This window comes from Nicotiana sylvestris, chromosome 1 (assembly GCF_000393655.2).
Source record: "Nicotiana sylvestris chromosome 1, ASM39365v2, whole genome shotgun sequence".
In the NCBI taxonomy this organism is placed as follows: Eukaryota; Viridiplantae; Streptophyta; class Magnoliopsida; order Solanales; family Solanaceae; genus Nicotiana; species Nicotiana sylvestris.
In genome coordinates this window covers 180266278-180291064 of record NC_091057.1, presented here as the reverse complement: position 1 = coordinate 180291064, position 24787 = coordinate 180266278, and the positions used below count along the sequence as shown (strand labels likewise).

The 24787-nt window shown below is 38.9% G+C and overlaps 2 protein-coding genes and 1 long non-coding RNA gene across 4 annotated transcripts; 1 reads left to right on the top strand and 2 right to left on the bottom strand.

The window, feature by feature from the left end:
• Positions 1 to 287: 287 nt before the first annotated feature.
• LOC104244555 (CASP-like protein 5C1) lies at positions 288 to 2921 on the bottom strand. Of its 2 annotated transcripts, XR_715521.2 has the most exons (4): positions 2066 to 2921; positions 1404 to 1536; positions 694 to 966; positions 288 to 351 (listed from the first exon to the last, which is right to left on the bottom strand). XR_715521.2 is itself a non-coding variant. In XM_009800000.2 (3 exons), exons 1-3 carry the CDS (start codon positions 2203 to 2205, stop codon positions 766 to 768), a joined length of 474 nt encoding a protein of 157 aa, XP_009798302.1. In that variant the 5' UTR covers positions 2206 to 2921; the 3' UTR covers positions 288 to 765. The 2 variants fall into 2 exon arrangements, 1 of the variants encoding a protein (XP_009798302.1); XM_009800000.2 differs by having other exon boundaries at positions 288 to 966.
• Positions 2922 to 3411: 490 nt separating this feature from the next.
• LOC104244554 (uncharacterized) lies at positions 3412 to 6069 on the bottom strand. Its single transcript, XR_011406674.1, has 2 exons — positions 5623 to 6069; positions 3412 to 3650 (listed from the first exon to the last, which is right to left on the bottom strand). It is a non-coding gene; the product is annotated as an uncharacterized lncRNA (long non-coding RNA).
• Positions 6070 to 20794: 14725 nt separating this feature from the next.
• LOC104248463 (RING-H2 finger protein ATL65) lies at positions 20795 to 22630 on the top strand. Its single transcript, XM_009804716.2, has one exon. The coding sequence runs from the start codon at positions 20923 to 20925 to the stop codon at positions 22168 to 22170; it is 1248 nt and encodes a 415-aa protein (XP_009803018.1). The 5' UTR covers positions 20795 to 20922; the 3' UTR covers positions 22171 to 22630.
• Positions 22631 to 24787: the final 2157 nt, after the last annotated feature.

The window sequence follows — 24787 nt, the reverse complement described above, 5'->3', positions numbered from 1 at the left end:
CAGATTTAAAAGAGTGAGCCCAATTATCTAACTCATTGAAGCAGCCCAAATTTATCAACAATTCGTTGTTTCACTCTCTGGTCTTCTCTTTTTCCAAATGGCATGAATCATGACGTGATTTTATTTCCACGAAATATTTTATAGAATACGCTTCGGAAGTTTGAGCCAAAATTGTTCGACGAAATGACTGAGAGAAGGTAGGCGCTTCGTACCAATGCATGTTTTTGGAAACTTGACCTTTCTGAAGCCGGATAAATGAAGAGAGTAGCTAGCGGTAAGCTGATGGCTCGCGTAAAGACCGTCTAATTATAATAAATCTTCTAAATATTGAATTCATTGCAGCATGTCTACCTGTATAAAATGAGCTGAATGGATACATGATTCATATAACCTGTGGGGTACATCAAAGGAAAAAGGAGTAGATTGACCATTCTAATTTAGCTAATTTATCTGTACGAAAGTCACTGTTGACTTGATATTCTAAGGTTATTCGTTACACATATATCTCTAACTAACAAGTTATTCCACTGTTCCATATAACATAAATAGCTCCCCAACATTCTACTGTTCCTGCTATGTTGCGTGGATTCTTCATTTGTCGTAACATACCAGTGTCTAACGGATGTGATAAGAGTGTGGATGCTTCATATGGATTCTTCAAAATACAAAATTAGCAAAGAAAAATTGGCATACCTGTATCAGATACCTCCGTCCAACCGTACATAGGTTTCCTGAAGCTACGGTGTGGAAATAGCGGAAAACTGATCATCTTGACAGAGAAGGAAGCAACCAAAGATTGGAAAGAGATGAGGCCGTGGAGAGAAACCATGACAAGAAGGCCAATGAAGCAGATATCTGATATCTACTGCATAATCCGGCTGGACAGAATGTTACATCTGCCCTGTGCAAAAGATCGACTATTCCAGCAATTGAGCTAGCTGCTGCTAGGGTGAGGAATGATAATGCCTGTACAGTGTGTCTATTTGAGTCAGAATTATTGAAATGTGGGAAAAGGTCCAAATTTACCCCATTTACCATACGAGTATCCTGATTGTCCTTCGGTATACTTGGGGTCATTCATACTTTTGTTGTTAGCAAATCGTCTCACATTTACACTTAACCTTAACAGAGTTGTAGCATGAAATGGATGGAGTTCATGTATCAAAATATATTCAGGACAAAAGGTCTAGATTTACGCTTCTACTTTTTACTATAGTTAAATTGACCTCTTCTTTTGTGATCAGGACTCACGAGTAAATACAAGACGATTTGCTAACAGGCAATTGTATCAACCCGCTCAAAGTATAACGGATGGTAAAATTAAGATAAATCGTATAGCAGAGAGGTACTTGACCCTTTACTTTAAGTCTGTAGCCTTTCAGAGATTCAAGAGCAAGACATACCCAATCTCCTAAAACAATGAAGAGTAGGATCCCTGGCTGACGGATGGGGCAATGGATCAAGACAGAGTATATGTCAATCAATGCCAAAGTAATGCTCCAGGGGATGACCAAACCCATGATTGTTACTAAGAAGCTGCCATCAGAAAGAAAATATATCAAGTTATCAACAGGTAGAGGATCAGATTGATATTATAGTAACAGGCAATTTGAGATTAATTAGGATTAAAATATATTCTCACTGAGATCAAGTGATAACTGATAATCTGATATGACTGCTCAGATGAATTTTATTGAAATCTTTACTTTGCCATTTCAACCTATCACTGGTCATACAATAAATGGTATGCCAGTTTATGCAATTCCTTGAAATCTGTTATCTTTACTATTGCTTAGTGTGCCTGTGTGCTTAATCAATAGTCATACGGTGGAGACGAGATAAATAAACACCAATCCAGGATCTAAACTCTAAAGTTAATTAGTTCAGAATTAATGTGATCTTATTATACGTACACATTCTAAAAGCAATGAGTTGAGTTGAGTTGAATCACAAAACTGACCCTAAATCCGCCTCTGCATATACGGAGATTATTCTCTGTGTGTGTGACAAAAGAATATGCAGAGACAAAGAGAGTGTGTACATAGTACATAGGAAGAGAAATTACCAAAAGGCAGTATAATTGTGGAACTCAACTCCTAAAGACATGAACAAAAGAGAAGCAGAGGAGAAGATGGTCTGCCCTAATCTCAAAGCAAAGCTCGCGCTTGTCCCCACAGCTCCTGGTACTTCATCATCCATGGCCATTTGCTGTTAAAGCTACAATATGATCTATGTTCACTGCAACCTCCAATTTCTGAAGATGATTACAAAGCAGACAATTGTAAGTTCTTTCTCTATTGCCCAAGTTCATCATCATCTTCAGCTGTAATTCCGAATCTTTGCCTCCCCAAAATATTCATGGATTGATCATTGAAATTTCAAGAACTTTGGCAATGGATACTGGTTTTTTGTCTTCTTGTTGTTGTAATGGTGTACTTATTTTCTTGTGGCAAAAAACAGGGCTATTGTGCATGATATTGCATAATGCTTTTCAACGTAGGATGTGAAGAAAGCTTTCAAAACCTGTACAAAGGATTTGACAAGTGGAATTGCATATTACCTCTCCTTTTTATTCTTTTCGTCTATCTTTTTTTCTTTTTAGCTGTTTGAAGAGACGGCCATAAATTATTTGGAACTGTTTAAGTCAGCGTTTAAGCAGCACCCACATGAACCGCACACAAGTTTAGTGGCAAACACAAATGGGAATCAAGAATAGTGTTTCAAAGTTTAAACAAAGGCAAACGCAAAGGAGACGAACTTGAGCCCTTCAATTTTTAACATGACACAAGTCCATTTCACGGGGTTGTGCAAAATATTCCAAGCAGTAGAACGAAAGGTGCAATAACCTAACTAAAAAGACACTTGGCTTTGAGAATAAAAGTATGATGAGGTCGTCAATTTGATCGAAATAGTTTACACTTGAGTTCATATTTTTCTTTGTTAGTGGAGTATCTATTCCTTTTTGGCTTTATATCGGCTTAGTCTGATAACTTTCTAATATTACATCCGATACAGATTCTGATTTATAAAGATATTTTTCAGAACTAATTCGAAAGTATTACTACGTGCTACAATTTTATTTAAAATGCTGACATCAAGTACTTAAAAATCTTAATCAAATTTTCCATATGACTATTTTAAATTCTATACAAACATTTGCATATGCTGCAAATTCTGGACTACTTAGCATCTTCTGATTAATTGCTGTTAACCTGAAATTTCCATACACATCGCCTGTCATTAAAAGAGGCATCTACTGTTCCCATTTTATTCCTCTCCATAAAAAAAATGTGTGCTCTCTCTCCTATGAAAGAGTGCAGGATATTCTAGCAGTTAGGACCATATAAGCGAAGTTACTCTGAATGATATGCATTTGAACGATCAAGCACATCAGACTCTATAAACAAACAGTAAAGCCAAAAAAATGATAAATGTATCACTAAAACTGACAAGGGGAAACCGGTTCCCTACAAGGTTTTTTCTCAAACAAATAAGTTAACATTATCCAATTACATGTCAGCAAATTTCAGAATAGGGGCATATGGTAATGAAAGGACGAGAAAGAAACAAGGTAACCGAAGAGGGGAGACGTTTATAGGTGCATACAAAATATTTGCTCCTCCTTCTGAACATTCATTCCTCGAGAGAAGCTGCGGAAGAAAAAGGCAAAGAAAGTATTGGTGAGTTTACACGATAACACCACTTGATTTAAGCACACCGAATCTAAGAAATACAGTATGTAATTCGATTAATCAACAAAGAAACAACTTAGTGTCAACTGTCAAGGGCGCCAAAGAATGTGCATAATGTAATTGTATCAGTAGAACATCAACCTTCTAAGGAAGACTAATTCTGAAAATGACTACACAGTCACTATACAACATGAACCTTTAGCTAGTACTTAATCCAACAACAGTGCACAGGGATTGATGCTTAATTGCAGTCCAGCTTGAACCTTTAGCTTATACTTGAAATTCTATAATACTACATAGGAATCAGATTTAAGAGTATCGATTTGTGTGAAATAATTTCATCAAAAAGATTAAACTATTAAAGAATTAGACAATTTTCCTTAAAGACTGGATCAACTTTTTTTGAGAATATGACTGGAACAACTTTTCTAGCCCATTAAAATCTTTTCTGACGATGGGTGGCTGGCTGCAAGGCTCAAAGTTAAAACCTTTGCTGGCTCTAATACCATATGAATTGTGTAAGCCAACTCATCTCAATTTGATTATTTCAAGAGATGTCCCCTTGCCTGGTTGCAAAAGGAGACTTCTACCACAAACCGTAAGAATACTCATTCTTCAGCTGCTAACTAAAAAAAAAGGGCCAAACCAACTGCGTTCAGATTGTAATAACGTACCAAAAAAATGATTTTCTTGCACCAAATAAAGACTTATGTAACAAACCGTAACACTGACAGTAGCTTAGTAATGAGTCATGTGTGTGTGTGTGTTCCCATATTTTTGGTGCATGAATTTATTAATTGATGTTTGTTTAGGGCACATGATATGATTAAAAGGCTGCATAACCAAGAAAAATGGGCATTTAAATAAAGTGAATATAAGAGCAAAGGATTGAAGTATTGGAGTGCGCCACGAGCTGAGCCTAGCGCCCATGCGGCACCAATTATAGTCACAATAGGAGAAAAAGAGGTGCTTACTTCTACCCTTTCCATGTGGGAGCCTTGTTAGTCTAGGGCTCTTTCTCCTCCTCTGATAAATATTGTAATATTCCACGAACATGGTAGAGACAATTTTGGGAGCATTCTTGGAGAAGTAGGCACCTGTGACTGATTTCCTTTATCTAGAGTTATGGGAACCTGAGCATGTTATGGTCCATATTATGTTTGAATGAATTGATTTTCGTGAACCAAGGTTTATTTGTTTATTTCAATTCTTACGTATTCGATAGCACAACTAACGATTGAATACTATCTATAAACCCTAGACTGAACTTGGAAAAGGTAATCTAGGGTTGATTTGGAATAAACTTTGCTAGTTTGTGAACCTGGCGGTCGGAGAACTAATTCGTGGATAGAATAGGAATATATCTATTCACTGTGCATAACATTAACAGGTACTTTGCAATTCATTCTTATTAACCTTAATACCATAAGTGTATAGATAGTAGGTTAATTTGGATAAACGAATAAGAAATTGGAGAATTCTTATGAACAATAGATGGCCGTGGTTACTAGCCCTAGTGAAATTAATTTAGTCAAATCGTAATAGGGTCATAAGAGGACTGTGAAGGAGAACCATAGCTCAACTCAGCCCATAACATCAATTCCATTGATGAAAACAAGCTGAGCAAAAATACATATGCAGATGCTATCAATAAATTAATTAATTAACTACGCCTCTTATTCCAAACAAGATGAGACGATTATATGAATACCACATTCAGCAAACTAGAACATTCATCCTAATTTCACTATTTTCATCTTACCACATCCTCTATCCGTTCTTGGAACAATCTAAGCTTCGGTCGCATACAATTAGATAATAATAGTATATAATTAATCCAAGTAAATTCTCAGGAGAAAATTTATAAGCATAAATTCAACTAATAACAACAATTAAGTTGAAAATCGTATAATCATAAGGATAAATTTACCTGAGAAGAAAGAGGAGCAAATAGAATAAGGAACCTAGAGTTCGAGCATGAGTTCTTCTTTCGAATCGGAGAAATAGTGGAGAATGTATGGGGTGACCCGAATCACGGCGACCCAAGTACCAAACAGGGCAACGTGTGTCTTCAGCTGCTTCAAAGCAGCTGCTTTGTCAGGTTTACGCATGAACAATCCTGGAAACATTGTTGCTTCTTTTGCTACTCTGAGATTTGAGATTGAACGATCCAAAAACCCTAGCTTCCAACTGAAAAGGGAGTAGCCGCTGAGGTTTTAGACTTGTGTATTTAGTGATTGTCACTCCTGGGCCTCAGGCCCAATTTTTATTATATAAGGGAGAGTGTTTGGGCCGGGTCTAATATGACTTTATTAGCCGACCCGTTATGATTTGTATTGAATTTGATTCTTGCAAATTGCAATACCATCATCGTGCTTAAAAGTGGAATTGAAGTGCTGAATTTAACAAATGGAAATAGTTCGAGATGATTTGGCCTCTAACTTTATAGGATTACCTAGACAGCAAATTCTTTTAGATGTGGATTTCCTTGTCTGTGGCTGTTAGTTTTACTTGATAAGTGATGGTGGTGGTTGTTTAAAGGTGAGTCAGTGAGAGTTGAGGATGTGTGAGTTTGGATTCCACAATAACCAAAGTAATAGAAAGAGTTTTTTGATGTGTTGAGTCAATTCTTGATGCTCTTGTGTCGCACTTAATCCATGGCATTTCAAAGAGTAAATGTTATTAATGATTTATTTGTATTGAAAACAATTGTTAGTCTCAATTGATGCTAGATGAGGTTACTTTAAGACAGCTGAATTTTCTTGGATTTTCCCTTGAGGGGTGGGTCTTATTTTGTTTGCTTGAGGACAAGCAAAAGCTTAAGTTTGGGGGAGTGATAACTAGGGATTTTGATACATTTTATACTCCTTCTTGCTTAAGATTTGATTAGAAATGTGTACAAAATAATCTTAAAGGCTCACAAGTTGTGCTTGATAGCAGGTTTGATCAACAAGGTGACAAGATGTCAAAGATCAGCTCAAAAGGAGTGAAACTTGCACTAGTATCAAGACAAGACAAAGCTCAGACAAAACAAGGCCAGTGCAGCCGCATACCATTCTGTGCGGTTCGCACAAGTGAGGTTCAGAGAGTATGATATTCAGGTAAAAAGAGCAATGCAGCCGCAGTAGTTTTGTGCGGTCTGCACTGGGATCAATGTGGCCGCACTCGATTTAGTGCGGTCAGCAGTAAGAAGGATCAGAGAGTTGCCAGTTCCAAGTTTCAAGCCAATGTGGTCCGCGCTCCATTTTCATGCAGACCGCACTAGAAGCCTCCGCGGTCGCACTCCATTTTGTGCGGTACGCATTGCCTGAGTTCAGAGAGATGGATTTTTATGTCAAGAGCCTTAATGCAACCGCACGTGATTTTGTGCGGTCCGCACTAGCCCCGCAGGGGTATATTTGTCTAGATTTTTCAGCTTAGTATAAATAGCTTCTTTTCCCATTTTTAGGTCATCAGATAGTTTTAGCTAAGAGTTGCGCTCGTGGGTTCGAATATTTTAGCTATTTTGGGCAATTTTATCTACATTTCAACATTGAATCTTCTTGTTTATCTTAGTAATTAATTAATATGAGTTGTTCTTCATCTATTTCTTATTTTTTCTTCTTTAATTATGAGTAGTTAAACCCATAAGCTAGGGTTGTGGCTCAACCCTAGTGTGGGTAATTGATGGGTCTTGTGTTTTAGGGCTAGATTGATTATAGGTGTTTGATATTTGAGCTAATTTCATGTTTAATTGCTGAATTAATGGTTGCAAACATTAATTTGTGTTTAATTGACTTGATCTCTTCTTGAGAAAGAGAGCTTAAGTCTCTCAAATTGGTCCAACAAAGAATTGGGGCGTACTCAAGAGACTAATAGCCCCAATTAGGGTTAAACCTCGAGAGAGTAATACCCGACTTGAACCTTGATTGATTGTGCAAATTTGCATACCCAAATAGTCTTGAGAAAGTCAATTCGGGCAAAATCACTTGAACCATCGAGAGGTGTAGAGTGGGTAAAAATCGTGCAACGGTTATATCATACTCCCCAAATATGTCAATAATGTCTTAGACTCAAGTATATGTCAATTGACCACCTAGGCGAAAGTCACTACCCTAGTGCATTTTAAACCATTTGAACAACCCGCGACATTTTACTCTTAGCTTATTCTAGTTTAATTTACCATTGTAGTTTGATAAAAGTAGAAGTAAAACAAAAATCCAAAAATATTTAGAAGTGTAATTTGGAACACATACACGACTCTAAATTTGATTGATACCCGACTCCAACATCTAGCTCTCTGTGAAAATCGATCCCGACCCTAAATAGGGTAAAAGCTGCTTCGACCCTCTCTCGCTACTCAATAGTAGTGCAGGGTAGGCTTCGACCACTTTTTGGCGCCGTTGCCGGGGAGCTAACGGTTTTGGCTATCTATTTAAATAGTTTTGTGTATTGTTCTTCTTTCCTTTTTTGTTACTAATTTGTTTGTGTCACAACTCAGGTACCAAATGGCAGTGAACAACGCTAATGACCCTCTTAGAAATGTGATTGCGGGGGAGGAGGTAGATGATGTCGGAGATGATGAGGTGCCTCTTGTACCTCAAGGACAACGTAGAGGCCGCCAGGCTAATGCTAATGTTAATGACAATATCCCAGACCCTCCTCCGTCACCTTCAATAGTGGCTCCTAGAGTACTTCCAAACCAAGGCTATGCAAGTGATATTGTCCCACCCCGAATTCGGGCGGGCAATTTTCAAATAACCAATGTTATGTTGACCTTACTAGAGCAACGTGGGTATTTCCGGGCGCTACAAATCAAAATGCTTACAAACATCTCAAGGGGTTCGTGGATACATGTTGGGGGAACAAGCAAACTAATGTGTCTGAGGATGCTCTTAGGTTGAGACTCTTCCCATTCTCACTTAGAGGGAAGGTATTGGATTTGCTCGAGCGACTTCCCAACCATTCCATCACTACTTGGGATTAGTTGGCGGACAAGTTCATTGCAAAATTTTTCTCACTGGGGCATATAGTTGCATTGAGAGATGAGATCTTGGCATTCAAGCAAGAGCCCACGGAACATTTGCATGAGATTTGGGAGCGTTATAGAACAATGGTGAAGGAATGCCCCAACAACGATATGACTGAGGTGATGATCCAACAAACCTTCTATCGGGGCATTAATACAATAAACCAATGCATAGTGAACCAACTTGCTGGGTGCAACTTCATGAAGCTGTCGTATGATGAGACTTGTGACATTCTTGACGAGATGGCTGACACTTCTTCCGCTTGGCAAAGTAGAGCCAATGTTCCCCAGGGTGACCCCACGGTTATCCATTTCCATAAGGAAATACATGATCATGGGCAGGCTATAGCCGAGTTGACAACTACGATGAACCAACTAGCAAAAGCACAGTTGCAACAAGTTCAAAATCCGTCCCAAGTGAATGTCATGGAGGATGTTAACATGCTTGTCAATAAAAGAAGACAAAGAGGGCAACAGAACCAAGGGAATTCGTAGCAATTTGATAATGATTATTATGAGCACGTGATTTTTGCCCTATGTGAATTACTCCCATAAATTCAAGATAAATAAATTTTTCCATTATTTGCAATTTTGTAGATTGTTTGTAGCATTTCGTTAATTGTTTGCATTTGTCTGTGCATGTTTATTTTATTTCATTCATGAAAAATACAAAAATACATTGCATTTGCATTTAGGAATTAATTTACATTTTTAATTGGTAAATTAATGTGTTTGACAAAAATAGAAAAATCACAAAAAATAACTCATTTTTGCATTTTTATTTTTAGTTTCAAATTTTGTAGTTCTCTTTTAATTTGATAATTAATTAGTTGTTAAATTTTATTTTTAGTAATTAATCTAATTTGGTAGGGTAATTTGGTTTAGGAATTAATCTATGTTTTAATTTTAATTTTTTTTTTTTAAAAAAGAAGAAGAAAGAAATTGAAAAAGAAAGGAGAGGAATTGAAAGAGAGGGCTGCTGGACCATTTTTAATGAAAATTCCATCAGCCCAATCGATTTTTTCCCGGAAACTCTCTCGAACCGGCCCAGATCCGTGTCCCAACCCGGTCCAAACCCTATCAGTGACCAAACGACCCCGTTTTCGTTTTCCCAAACATGAGTCATTGATCTCACCCAATCCAACGGTTGGAAACTAGGGTGCTTGACAGTATATAACTGTCCGAACAGCCTGACCCCCCCAATCCATCTCACTTTATCCCCTTCAGAGAAACCTCCAACCCTAGCGCCCCCCTTGAGTTCTCTGCCATTGTAATCGGCGGCGGCGCCTCCAACTAACCCCAAATTTACACCACAACACCCCATGGATTCCTCTGTCCCAATCCCCAACCAATTTCTCTCGAATCTTTCCATAACTCTTCAAATCTCAAATCTAAGTTCGAAACCCTAAAACCCCAAAGCGCACTATCTTTGATTCTGTGGCATGCAATCGACCTAGGCTTGTGTTTCATTCAAGTTTGAAGTTGATTCAACGCAAATTGATGTTGTTCATTTGTTCTCGACAAAGAACAAATGATTAACATTTGTTTCATTTAAATCAATGTCTCCAGTTGGTTTCGAGTTGGATTTGGTAAGTTTTCTTCATTTCTTTGTCTGTTTTTGTTGCTTCACCGTTTGTTCCTCTTCCTTTCTCATCTTTTTCTCTAGTCAGTTTTTATTTTGATTGAAATTTGACGAGGGTTTGCTGTCAAATTATTTCCGTTCATTTTTTCAGCTTTTCTTTTCAATTTTTAAAGGTTGTGCACTGATTTTGTTTATTCACTTGTTTAGTTTTTAGGTTTAAACTTCTGATTCTTGCCCTTCTTGTTTTAGTTTTGTAGTCAGTTTAATTAGGTTTGCTTCAATTTGAATATGTATTTTAAATATAGCTCATTAGTTAGTTTAAAAAGGAAAATCAGTCACTTAACTAGAATTTTAGTTTTGAAATCCTTCAGTTGTTTAGTTCTTCTGATTTCTCATTGAATAGCTAAAATAGAGCTCTGATTTTGGTTTGGTCCCTGGGTTCAATTCTGACCCATTTTAAAAGAGCAACTTATTCATTTGGGTTTAAGTCATTGGGTCAATTTGACCCATTTGGTTTCTGAAGTAAATAACAGGGGTTTAAAGGGTATTTTGGGTAGTTTAGCTTAGGGAATCTTGCATAACTAACTTAGGAAGCTGCCTAAAAAGTGGGATTAGGACTAATTTAAAAAACTGATTTTTAAACCAAGGACATAAGAGCAAAAATAAAAATTTGAAAAGGGGGAAAGGGCAATAAACTGACCCATTTTCTGCTGCTAAGGCTTGCCTAGAAAGGCATTGTTTCTTCACTCACAAAGAAAAAAGGAAAAAAAACACTGAAAAATTTTCAAACGGCTGAGCTAAAAAGAACTCCAAAACTCTTGCATTTTGGTAGAAAATTGATCTAATTCTGCAATTAGTCTTTCAATTCTGAAAATTTCAAAGGATTTCTAGTTTATTTTGGATTCAAAGATGGTCTAAAGGCTATTGATCACTATTCCATTGCTGTTTTTGAGCCGATTCTATTGTTGTTTCCCCTTTGTTGAGTTACTATTGCTGCTGCTTCATAACTTCAGGCTTTTGTGTTGTTTGCTTGTTGTACTCAGGTACACATCTCTGATTCTGAATATGTAAGATTGGATCGTTTGGCTTGAAGAAATGAAGATCTCCGCATTTACTCGATGTTTTTTTTCTTGTTTTTTCACCCAACTTGTTAATTTATTTCTTATGTTTTAGTATACTTAAAAGTGACGTTATGCCATGAACATTTGGGACTTATGCTGAGAGTTGTACTTGGACTTTTATGTGTGCTTGTAATTTCAGCCTTGTTTTGAATAAATTATTTTGAATTTTAGATAGTTATACAGTCATGCATGAGCTCAATGTGAGATAGTTAATACCATTGTTAGGTTTTTCTTTTGAGTCAGGTGTTGTATTCTTAGTGCTATTCGATTTCAGTTTACTTCTTCACAAATGATTAAGTAATTGATTTAGTCTTTTCCAAGTTCATGTTGAAAGGTTTACCCTTCTTTTTCAGAAATATATAGTTGAAACAATTTGACTTGCTTTGGAATATGGAAAAGGCTTAGGAGTCTGTTATTGGCATTGGGTATTAAGTCATGTGGAGAATCATTTTTTTTTAAAACTTTCAGTCGACTTTGTTCAAGCTTCATACTGATTTTCAGACTTATGATTTAATCATGAAAATTTCGTTAGTTTGTTTTTCCTTACAAAAGTTTGGTTTAGCATTTTGTTCTTGGAGTAATATAGGTTAAGTAGTAAATGGATGGTCTGAGTTTCAATGTTGATTGGTGGGTCACAAACAAAGCTTATGAGTTAAATAATTGTACATGAGTTATGATTATATTTTTATCATAGAATGGCACTAGAATATATTCTGCGTTTGCTTTAAAGTTGCAAGAATTGCTCATGTTTTGGTTTTGTCCTCATTTTCCTGAAAAATTGTAGTTGGGTTTCGATTGGTTGAAATGAACTGCAACTGGGCCTTCGTGATGGCCCAGTCATGCCTGACGCCCTTCGCTGAATTCTGTATGCATCATGGGCTTCCTGAGGCCCGGTTCTCTTCCATGTTATGGCATGGCAACCTATAATGGGCTATTGGGCTAGCTGCCAGCCCAAGTTTTTAGCCATAGGCTCGATTCTTTTTAGTACAAACCCATTAATTGTTAAGTTAACCTTAAACATTAGCCTAAATTAATTAGAACGCTTTTAAGTCTTTCTTAATTAATTAGTTTCTTAAAATTAGGTTGAGGTGTGCTATATTAGTCGAACATATAATTTATGGTCCTCAAAATTAAATTTAGAAACCCCTTTGTTAGAATAATTGGAGGCGTGCCATGCCAAACAAAATCTCAAAACTCATGGCCCTCACTTAATTAATTTTAACCCTTTAGAAATCGAGGTGTGCCATTTAGTTGAACTTTCCATGGCCCTCGCAAACTTGAAAGCGCGTAGTTGGTTTAGGCTCGTTATTTTAAAATTAATTTCCTAAACTCGGGTGTGCATTTCATGTGACCCAACTCCAATTCTCAACAACGTTAAATAAAATGTGTCGTGGACCGCGGGTGCATTTCATGTGGAGTGGTTCAAGATATGTTTTAGATAACGTTGAAACTTCCTAAAACTAATCAAAAGCGGCTAATAAATTAAAATATACCATAGGCTAAAACATGTATTAAAATTAGATAATAGGCCAATAATAACAGTTGAGCGACCACGCTAAAACCATGAAACCCGGGAATGCCTAACACCTTTTTCTGTGTTAACAGAATTCCTTACCCGAATTTCTGTGTTCGCGGACTATAAAATAGAGTCAATCTTTCCTCGATTAGGGATTCAAAACTGGTGGCTTGGGACACCATAATTTATCCCAAGTAGCGACTCTGATTAAATAAATAAATTCCGTTTCGATTGTCACTTTAAGTTGGAAAAAACTCCCTTATACCCTTACAAGTGTAGGAAAAAGGAGTTATGACAATTGTGGTGGATTTCAAAATGATGGTTATGATGAACAAAGTGAAGAGGTGCAATACGTGAATAATTATCAAGGCCAAAGAGGCAATTCTTCCAACCAACAACAATGGAGACCCCAAGCCAATTGGGGCAATCAACAACAAGGCAATGGTAATTGGGGGAACAACAACCAAAATAACAACTGGGGAAATCAGAACAACAATCAAAGCAACCAAGAAAATTGGAATGGTAATAACAACAATTGGGGTGGTAATAGCAATCAAGGTGGATGGAACAATGGAAACCAAGGAAACCTGGGGCAAGGCTTTCAAAGGCCCCCAATGTACCAACAACCAAACAATCCGTCCCCATTTCCATCTCAAGGTCCTAGTTCTTCTAGCAATGATATAGGTAGAATTGAAATGATGTTCGAACAGATGATGAAGAAGAATGCGGACTCGGATGCCCGGTTGGCTTCCCACAATACCTCTATCAGGAACTTGGAGGTGCAGTTAGGCCAAATCTCATAGTCTTTAAATATTCTCCCTAAGGGTGCGCTACCAAGTGATATGGTAGTGAACCCGAAGGGTGGGAACAATCATATTATGGCGGTAACAACAAGAAGTGGGAGAGGCGGTGATGTGTATGCCTACAAACAAAAGCAGATTGTGGATGATAATGTTGAGTTGCAAGAAGATGCAGTTCCTTTGGTAGTTGAAAATGTGATTGATGAAAATGTGAATGAAGAAGTGAGAATTGATATTCAAGATGTCGAGGTGGAAACTCAAAATGATGTGAACCCGTCTAGGGAACACATAATAGACATGCCGGAGCCGGTTGTGTCTAAAGACAAGGCTCATTTGCCAAGGCCACCTCCGCCTTATCCTCAAAGGCTCGCGAAGCAGAAAAATGAAAATCAGTTTAAAAAGTTCATTGACATGATGAAGAACTTATCCATAAATGTGCCTTTGGTGGAGGCTCTTGAACAAATGCTAGGCTATGCTAAATTCATGAATGACTTGGTAACAAAGAAGCGGTCTATGGATTGTGAAACTATAAAGATGACTCACCAAGTTAGTGTAATAGTGCATTCAATGGCCCTGAAGCTTGAAGATCCCGGTGCTTTCACCATTCCTTGCACCATTGGGAATGCGGATTTTGCTAAAGCTCTATGTGATTTGGGGGCTAGTATCAATTTGATGCCCTATTCCGTTTTCAAAACTTTGGGTATTGGGCAGCCGATGCCGACTTCCATGAGATTACAAATGGCAGATAGAACGATGAAGAGACCATTGAGTATTATTGATAATGTGCTTGTCCGGGTGGACAAATTTATCTTGCCAGCTGACTTTGTGATCATGGATTGTGAGGTAGATTATGAAGTTCCTATCATTTTGGGGAGACCTTTCCTTGCTACGGGGAAGGCCTTAGTTGATGTGGAAGCGGGGGAACTCACCTTCCGGGTAGGTGACAAGAAAGTGGTCTTTCATGTGTGTAAATCAATGAAGCAGCCCAACACCACCGAGGTGTGCTCTTTTGTGGACCTCGTCACAGCAGTGATAATTGATGACACCAGTACAATGATCAATATGGAGTACCCATTGGAGGCCGTATTATTGAACCTTGATGTCAATGAGGATGCAAGCTGAGTGGAGTGCGTGAATGCTTTACATGGAATGAGCTCTTACTCTTATGAACCTAGGAAATTATCTTTGGACCTCGAGAATAGAAAGACTCCACCAACAAAACCTTCAATTGAGGAGCCTCCGGTGTTGGAGTTGAAACTACTGCCTCCACACCTCAAGTATGAGTTCTTAGGCTCAAATTCTACTTTGCCACTTATTCTTTCCTCCTGTCTTACTAATATGCAGGTTGATGCCACATTGGCGGTACTTCAAAAGCGAAAAAAAGGCAATTGGATGAACTTTAGCTGATATTCGAGGGATAAGCCCTGTATTCTGTATGCACAAGATTATTCTGGAAGATGATGCAAAGCCCTCCTTGGAACATCAAATGAGGTTGAACGAGGCAATGCAAGAAGTTGTGAAAAAGGAGATGATCAAGTGGTTGGATGCCGGGGTTGTGTACCCCATCTCTGATAGCTCTTGGACTTTACCGGTGCAATGTGTACTGAAGAAGGGTGGCATGACCGTGGTTGCAAATTCACAAAATGAGTTGATTCTTACAAGAACCGTCACCGGTTGGAGGGTATGCATGGACTACTGCAAGTTGAATAAAGTAACCCGCAAGGATCACTTTCCTTTGCCTTTTCTTTATCAGATGTTAGATCGACTTGCTGGGCGTGCCTTCTACTGTTTCTTGGATGAATATTCTGGGTACAACCAAATCTTGATTGCTCCGGAAGATCAGGAGAAGACCACATTCACTTGTCCATATGGCACATTTGCTTTTTCTAGGATGCCTTTTGGGTTGTGTAATGCACCAGCTACATTTCAGCGGTGTATGATAGCCATTATCACCGATATGGTGGAAGATATTTTGGAGGTATTCATGGACGACTTTAGTATTATGGGGGATTCATTTGATGAGTGCTTGAAAAATCTTGATAGGGTCTTGGCCCGTTGTGAAGAAACAAATCTTATTCTCAATTGGGAGAAATGCCACTTTATGGTGGAAGAGGGCATAGTTCTTGGGCATAAAATTTCAAAGTATGGTATTGAGGTAGACAAAGCAAAAATTGATGTGATTTCAAGGCTTCCTCCACCTACATATGTCAAGGGAGTCCGAAGTTTTCTTGGGCATGCGGGGTCCTACCGGAGATTTATCAAAGACTTTTCGAAGGCAGTGAATCCCTTGTGCAAGTTGTTGGAAAAAGATGCGAAGTTCGTGTTTGATGAAAAATGTATACAAGCCTTTGAACTTCTCAAGCATAAGTTGACCACCACTCCTATCATTACCACACCTAATTGGAGCTTGCCCCTTGAGCTCATGTGTGATGCGAGCGATGTTGCGATTGGGGTGGTTTTGGGTCAAAGAGTCGACAAAATGTTTCATCCGGTGTACTATGCGAGCAAGACAATGAATGATGCTCAAGTGAACTACATGGTGACCGAGAAAGAACTTTTGGGTATTGTGTTCGCAATGGAAAAAATTTCGGCCGTATCTTATGGGTGCTAAGGTTATTATTCATACCGACCATGCCGCACTCCGGTACTTGATGACGAAGAAGGATTCCAAAGCTAGATTGATGCGATGGGTCTTGTTACTTCAAGAGTTTGATTTGGAGATTCTGGACCGGAAGGGTAGTGAGAATCAAGTGGCGGACTACTTGTCTCGCTTGAAGGAGGAGGGGAGGCCTCGTGACGGCCTATAGATCAATGATTCATTTCCCGACGAACAACTCCTTTCGGTGTCGATGAATGATATGCCATGTTTTGCCGATGTTGCTAATTTCCTTGTGACCGGTATAATCCCGTGTGAGCTCTCTTCTAACCAAAGGAAGAAGCTCAAGCGGGATAGTTTGGATTTCTATTGGGATGAGCCATACTTGTTCAAGATTTGCACGGATGGTGTGATCCGAAGGTGTGTCATGGAGGAAGAGCAATTAAGTATCTTGGAGGCTTGTCATTCCTGTGGCCATCATGGCGGGGCGAGGACGGCCTCCAAAGTTCTTAGTTATGGGTTTTATTGGCCAACTTTGTACAAAGATGCAAGTGAACTTGTGAAGAGGTGTGATGAATGTCAAAGAGCGGGTGGAATTTCGAAGAAAAATGAGATGCCTCTCAATACCATCCTTGAGGTTGATATTTTTGATGTATGGGGCATTGACTTTATGGGCCCGTTTGTTAGCTCGTATGGGAATACATATATTCTTATGGCGGTGGACTATGTTTCAAAGTGGATCGAAGCCGTGGCTTTATCCAACAATGAGGCCCGGAGTGTTGTTGCATTTCTTAAGAAGAGCATCTTTACAAAGTTTGGTATTCCTCGTGCAATCATAAGTGATGGGGGTCTTATTTTTTCAATAAAACTTTTGACACTTTGCTTTCAAAGTATGGTGTCAATCACAAAGTTTCTACTCCCTATTATCCTCAAGCAAGTGGTCAAGTTGAAGTTTCCAACAGGGAAATCAAAAGCATATTGTCAAAGACGGTTAATGCAAATAGGACTGATTGGTCAAAGAAGTTGGATGACGCTCTATGGGCTTATAGGACTGCTTACACGACTCCGATTGGTATGTATCCGTATCGGTTGGTGTTTGGGAAAGCTTGCCATCTACCGGTCGAGTTAGAATACAAGGTCATGTGGGCTTTGAGGAAGCTAAATCTTGAATGAGATGTTGCAGCTAATTTTCGTGTGGAGCAGCTTAATGAACTTGATGAATTCCGACACCATGCCTACTCTAGTTCGTCCTTGTACAAGGACAAGATGAAGTACCTTCATGATAAATATGCTCGTAGCAAGGAGTTCAAAGTTGATGATTTGGTGATCTTGTTCAACTTTCGGTTACGTCTGTTTTCGGGAAAGCTTAAATCAAAATGAAGTGGACCTTTTGAAATGGTGTGTGTGACCCCGTTTGGTGCTCTTGATTTAAAGAACAAAAATGGGAAAGTTTTTAGAGTGAATGGGCATAGGGTCAAGCACTACCTAGAAAATATTGATGACAACCACGTAGTGGCACTTCTTCATCTCAAATGATTTGATGGTAACCAGCGTCGTACCATGACGTTAAATCAGGCGTTTCTTGGGAGGCAACCCATGCGTTTTTATTCTTGTTTTTCTTTGATTTTTATGGTAGTATAGGATTTATTTTTGGACTAACTGGTTGTGAGATGGTACATGATTGTGTTGATGCAGTGCAGGACATAGTGGAAAAAGTGTTCAGGTCTCTGAAGTTGTCAATGCGAACGCACTATATTTAGTGTGGACCGCACTGGTGAAAGGGGAAATGTCCAACTCTCTAAAGTTTGCCACCGCGGCCGCATTACATTTTGTGCGGTCCGCGGTGGACCACTGCGGCCGCATGACATTTTGTATGGACCGCGGTGGGTTGCCTTCTCAAACTTGAAGCATGCTATGTAGTGCGGACCGCAGTCCATTTTGGGTTGGTAAGCTGGGCCCCAGGTCCTTTTCTATAAATAGGGCCCGAGGCCCTCCTTTTATACTTTTCGATCTTTGAACTCTTAGAACTCTTAAAGCACTGTTCGTCACCCCGGTTGCTTGTAATTAATTGCTTGGATTCATTAATCTTCATTTCATCTCACAACTGGTAACTTAACTTCTTTTTAATTGCTTTAATTTTGTTATTCTCCTCTACTTTTTGTTTTTCTTGTCTCTTATTCTAGTATTCCCGTATTTTCTTCAATTGGTTAGGTTAGGGTAACTAGTTCTTCGATTAAAGTAGAATTGAGTGGTTAAAAACAATGGGCAATCACTTAGAAACCTTACTAAGGTGAATATTGGACTTAAAAGCAAATGATTTTGAACCCTAAGTTAGTACCGCAATTGGGCACTCAGTGCGGACCGCAGTGGTTTTTGTGCGGTCCGCAATAACATTTTGTGCGGACCGCATTGCTGAAAGTCCTGAAGCCTGTTCTTCGAGGACCGCGGCCGCATTGCATTTTGTGCGGTCTCCGGTGCCTTAATGCGGACCACATTGCCTTTTGTGCGGTCTGCAGAGTAATTGTTCAGAGAGTGGGTAGTCTGAACCCCACCTCTGTGCGGACCGCATTGACATTTTGTGCGGACCGCATTAGCCTCTGTGCGGCCGCATACCATTTTGTGCGGTCCGCACTGTGTGATTTTTGCAACTGTCTGCAACCTTTATTCTTCTACAACTGTGAACTTAATTGAATCTACTAATACTAACAGAGCATACCTGAACTTGTTTGCAGACAATGGTGAAACAAAGGGGCAAGAGCTCTAAACAACCAGGAAGAGGAGAATCCTCCCGGGGAGGGAAACAGAAAATGGTAAGATTGACTGTTCAAGCCCGACAAAATATTAAAAACATGAGGAAGATGATGAAAGCTGCTGATAGTGCCATTGACATTCTGGGAGTAAGTACGAGCCCTCCCGGGAGATATCTTCAGACTCAATCCCAGAGTACATCCCTAACTGGCCGGAGAGAAACAGACTAAGAGACACTCCTCCCACTTCTTGAGCTTTTCCTCTCCTATATATATTACCAATCTTCCCCTTTATCCAACGGTCTTTAACCAGCGTACCCTCTCGTGACTATACTCTTTCTTACTCGTCCAAGTATTACGATATATGTTCTACCGTGTAAGCTTTCTGACGGCTCGATCTCGGCAGTGGCCGAGATACTCGCAACTATTACGCCTCGTGGGTACGACTATGGCTTAGTCGACCCCTTACCATTTCTTTAAACGATAACCCATGTGGTTAGATTTTGACCCATACAGTGATGTCTTATTAAAAAAAACTTCTAACTAATAGAATATTATGAACTTTATGCTGATGGAAGTTAGATATTAATAATAACATGAGTAACAAGAGAGATGCTCAAGAGAAAGGGGTGACTTTGAAATTTAATAAACTGTGCCTTTGGTATTTATAAACTCTTTAAGAGGTAAACGTATGGTAGTTGCTCTATTAACACTATAATAATTTTCAGGAAAAAAATAATTTCTTTTGCATTTTTCAACTTGAAGACCATCCCTATCGAAGGGGCTTGAATATCAAGATTCAAATCGTAATGGGACACATTGCAACTTGCAAGTACAAGCCTTTTTCTTTTTTTATACAAGACGGAGGATTAATATTTCCAGTAGAAACTCTTATTGGATAACAATATTAAACTTACTAATCAAGAGTTTGGCAATACATAATTACTTAACATCATAGGAGATGGCCATGAAAGGGAGAGATGGCATTTTACTTATTAAACCAGTTTGTGAGGATCGTTTGTTTGCTTGCATTGGTTTTCCTTTTCCATCTTGTATAAATTGCCGGATCCTAGGTAAACTCCAGTATCCAGTTTCTATGAATCAAATATTAGTCTAATGGACTGTGTTTTTCAAGACTAAAGAAGCATAGCTTTTTAGGAGTTCCATCCTAAAAATTGGGATTTAGTCACATGCTCTCAAGCCAATTTAGCTTTGACTTTGTCTCAACTCCCAAACTTCCATGCATATATTTACAATGTTGTTTTACTCCAACTTTTCTCCATTTTCACGTCACATTATAAATCGCATATCTCCATTGCTAATATTGTTTTCCCAATTTTTATATTACTAAAATAAAGTTAATTGACTAAACAATTTTGACTAAGATGTTTCTACCAAACAAACTTAGTTGAACTAATTCTTTGGAATCTTTATCACGACCGAGAAAGATTATACTTGAGTCTTCTCTGTGATTGTGATGCTGCTGCTCACTTCAAAAACTCTTATTTTCTCGTCCATCCAATACATTCAGTTCATTTACCGTCAATAGATGTCACCACATCAGCAATAGAAACGAGAAAGTCAAGCACACTCCAGTGGGACAAGCCCCGCGCATTAAATTCAGTAATGGTGACGTGTCCTTCCTACACTAACTTCGTCAACAAATTGTAAGTTTGCAACAGTGACGTGAAAACACCACAAATCACTCACTCTCGCTCAAAACCCACAACACAAAACACGCACTAACATTTACTTTGCATATTACACACATATTCCCCCCATTAACCAACCCCCCTCAATAAAGGAGCACAGAAAATAAAAGCACCAATTCCACTTCAGTTAATTGCCCTGCAGCTCATCATGCTCCATCATAAAGCTCCTTCTCCGTCACCGTCACTGTCACCGGCGCTTCACCATAACGATACTCAGAAAGCTCCATCGCCTTCAACGCGGCCGCTTCATCATTCGTCGACATTGCCAACTTCATCAACGTCAGCGTCAACGTCAGACTTATCAACTACTCCACCGCCGTCTAAATTACCGGTTGATTTCAGCCCACCTTTGATTGCGATGGTCGTTATTATCGCTACTGCTTTCGTCATCATTACCTACTCGCGGCTCCTGTCGCGTCATCTGCTCCGTCTACACGGCCGTTATAGACTATGGCGTCGCCGTCGCCGACGTTATGTTCCGTCATCTGCCGGCGATATCGAGTCGCCTCCTTATCCTTTTGATCCTACTGATGCTTTCCACGTGCTCTCTCCTTATGGACTGGACGATTCAGTTATCAAAACAATTCCTCTTTCAGTCCACACTCGAAAGAGCAGCGTTCACGATTGTGCAGTGTGCTTGCTGGAATTCGAAGAGAATGACTACGTGCGCACGCTTCCAGTATGTTCACACGCGTTTCACGTGGACTGTATTGATATATGGCTCAAATCACACGCGAATTGCCCGTTGTGTCGTGCCGGAATATTCCGTCCAGAGTCACCGTTCACTCCTTTAATGGCTGCAAGGATACGCCCCAGCTTCGATGACATACTGGTGGAGAACACAATTCTAGAGCCTTTAGCTGAATTTCAGCCAGAATCGGATACAACGACAGTGTCAGAGATCACACAGGAGCCGTCGCCACGGAGAAACATGATCCAATCAGAGGATATTAGATTCAACGGACGTGATATATTGCTAAAACGATCCTATTCCTTCGGATTTGAGAGGAATTTAGGATCCGAGAGACTAGTACTTGAAGCAACAACAGCTTCGCCATGGCGGTACCGCAGAGCAATAGGATCAGGAAGCTTCTGGAGCAAAAGACCTTCACCGTTCAGCTCGTTAACAAAGCCACGAGTATTCTCGTTCCGATATTACAGAGGAATGAAATCGCCGTTCTTCCGCCGGACCAGAGGCGGATTCTTCCCGTTATCGGAGTCAAGCGCGAGATATAGTACCGGCGGAGGCGGAGGTTCGTCGAGACGAAGCAAGTCATTCGCGAGTCCGATGTTCATGAGAACATCGGCGGCGGGAGGAGGAGTATTCTCGTCGAGCCGGCTAAGGAGCGGTGATCCAGAAGCCTTACTGTCACCGGACAGGTATAACAGACGGTGAAGATGAAATCAGATCACATGGAGAGGAATTAATGAACTTCGGGAAAACGACAACCGTCCGATCGATCGTAGTTATGGGGGGACGGTGATCGAGGTCGTGGGGGGTGGGGGAATGGGGTCAGGCGACATTAATTTACATTGGGAAGAAGGAGGGAAATTAATGCGGTGCCTGCTACTATGTTTATTGGGCCTGTGGAGGTCATTTAATACAGAGAGAGAGAGGGGGCGAGTAACTGTGTTGAAATGCTGAGAAGAAAAAGTTATGTCTGCATTTAATGGGAAAATTACACTATTTTTTAAGAGTTACAGAGAGATGGTGATAGACAAGGGCTAGGAGCTTATCCAAAAAAAGGGTTAAACTTTTTGGAGGGTATGGATGATTGAGTTTGTGACTGTATGAGCTCCTCCCACTTGTCTACGTCTTTTATTATGGTTTAAATGCATGTTGATTCTCTGTCGAATTCAAACATTTAAAGCACTACCAATTATAATTATAATACTCCTATATATTAATTTATCGTGTTTATATATAAGAAAATAATTAGTATCCTTAGGGGTCGTTTTGTTGGAAATAGATTATTCATTCCGGAATAACTAATTATTCCGGTATAAATTCATCTTAAATTTAATTTTTGAGCTTAATTATTTCTTATCTCTCGTACCAAATTGCTGAGCAATTGTATATTATTGATAGTGGTTGAATTTACTAAGAGATTCTTTTACTTGTTTGTGTGTGTTTTTGTTTACATGGGACCTTGTGTTGAATGCGCAAGAAATTTATTAGAATTTGTATAAACAGATACTGTTGACACTATAGCGTTTATTATTCCTAAGCCTATCAATCTTAAAGTTGAACTGTTCGTATATCAAATCAAAACCAATAATGGTTCATTTAACGTACGTGGTTATCATTAAGACAAGCCGGTTTCTGTAAGTCCACAAGTTCATTGACACAAACCAATCCGATTTGTTTTACTCAATGGATATAAAGTATAATTACATTCTTTAAATAATTATGATAGTGAGCAAACATTTATTGTATCTATATCACTATATGTATCTTTCAACTATTTATAAATAATGGTTAGAACTAAAAATTGCATTATTTTTGAAGTCTACATCTTCTACTAATGCGATCGTTGGATTATTGTTCATATGATTGTGTGTGTAGGTAGTAGTAATATTTTCCGTTTTCTTTTTGTCAAGTCCCAATTTCAAGTGAAAATATGAAAAATTAATGCTAGACATACATTGAAGATGAAGAACTAGTAGCTGAATGACCGACAGATATGCGTAGCACAACCTAGCCTATCTAGTTTCTACTTTTTATTTTTGCTACTCTATTTCAATAAGTCATCCATGACTATGATATGCAACAACAACAATAACAATTATCCAGTAAAATTCCACAAAGTGGGGTGTGAGAAAGATAATGTGTACGCAGACCTTACTCCTATCCGATAGGGCAGAGCACAGTGGCGGACCCAGGATTTTGTGCAAATGGGTTCAGTCGGAGAAGTCCATAACTAACATAAGCGAATTCAAAAATAATTTCTATACAAAATTTACCTTGCTTTAACCATAATTTATACATATACACAGTATTATTTTTTAACGAAGCGAGTTCAGTTGAACCCACTTCTCACCACTTGGGTCCGCCCCTGGCAGAGCATGACCATGATATGCCTCATAGCAAAATCAGATTTGGTCTTCTTATAGTGCAGAGATGGCCAATATGTGATCTTACTCGCTATATTGAGTTTAACTGTATTATTTGGTTAGGGGTACTAAGGTGAGAATTCAATTTTTAAAACATACATACTGGTTTTAACTTTTCGAGCATCCATTCGGTTCTAAATGGGTTCTACGAATCCATATATTGACAGTCTGACAGTACCAAACTACAAATTATAATTGGAGATAGTAAAAAGTACTAGTATTAAATAGGTTACGATACATTGCTACGTAGTATTATATAAGTTAGACAAAATATTTTACGATAATTCAGAGATTGAGGTACTACCTGGGACATATGGAACGGTAAGATTTGTCCGTATAGGTTTCTTTTGATTATATTTGTCATTTTCGTCACTATTTGTGCAGGAATATCAGACAAATAACATGTCCAAACGTCAACCTTGCTTTCACCCATCCATCCCTAACTCTAACTCCATGACAAAATTAGTTATTAGTATTCATTTTTAATAATGTCAAATTTAGCTCATAAAATGTAATCTTTTAATTCGTCTAAAATTTGATGGGCGGTTGTACATGCCTGGACCAATTTGGATAACATATGTAATGTTACGCAACGCCTTCCTGATGATCTTTGGAAGGGCAACGTAAAGTTAAGCAACCGATGTCAGTGCGGTTGTTGTCCGCCAATGAGGTCCTCGCCGCACGCTAGACTAGATTGTCAGTGCCATGCGGGAAAACCAATGTCGTGAGCAATTGCGGAAGCTGAGAGAGAATTGGGTTTTGAATGCTGATGATGATTTTATTGATGACTGAAAATGATGATTACAATGATGTGGTGTCGAGGGGGAGAGACACCAGAAAATGCTGATTGAAATGTTTGATTGTTTGGTCCCCCTTAATAATGCTTAAAAAAAATAAAC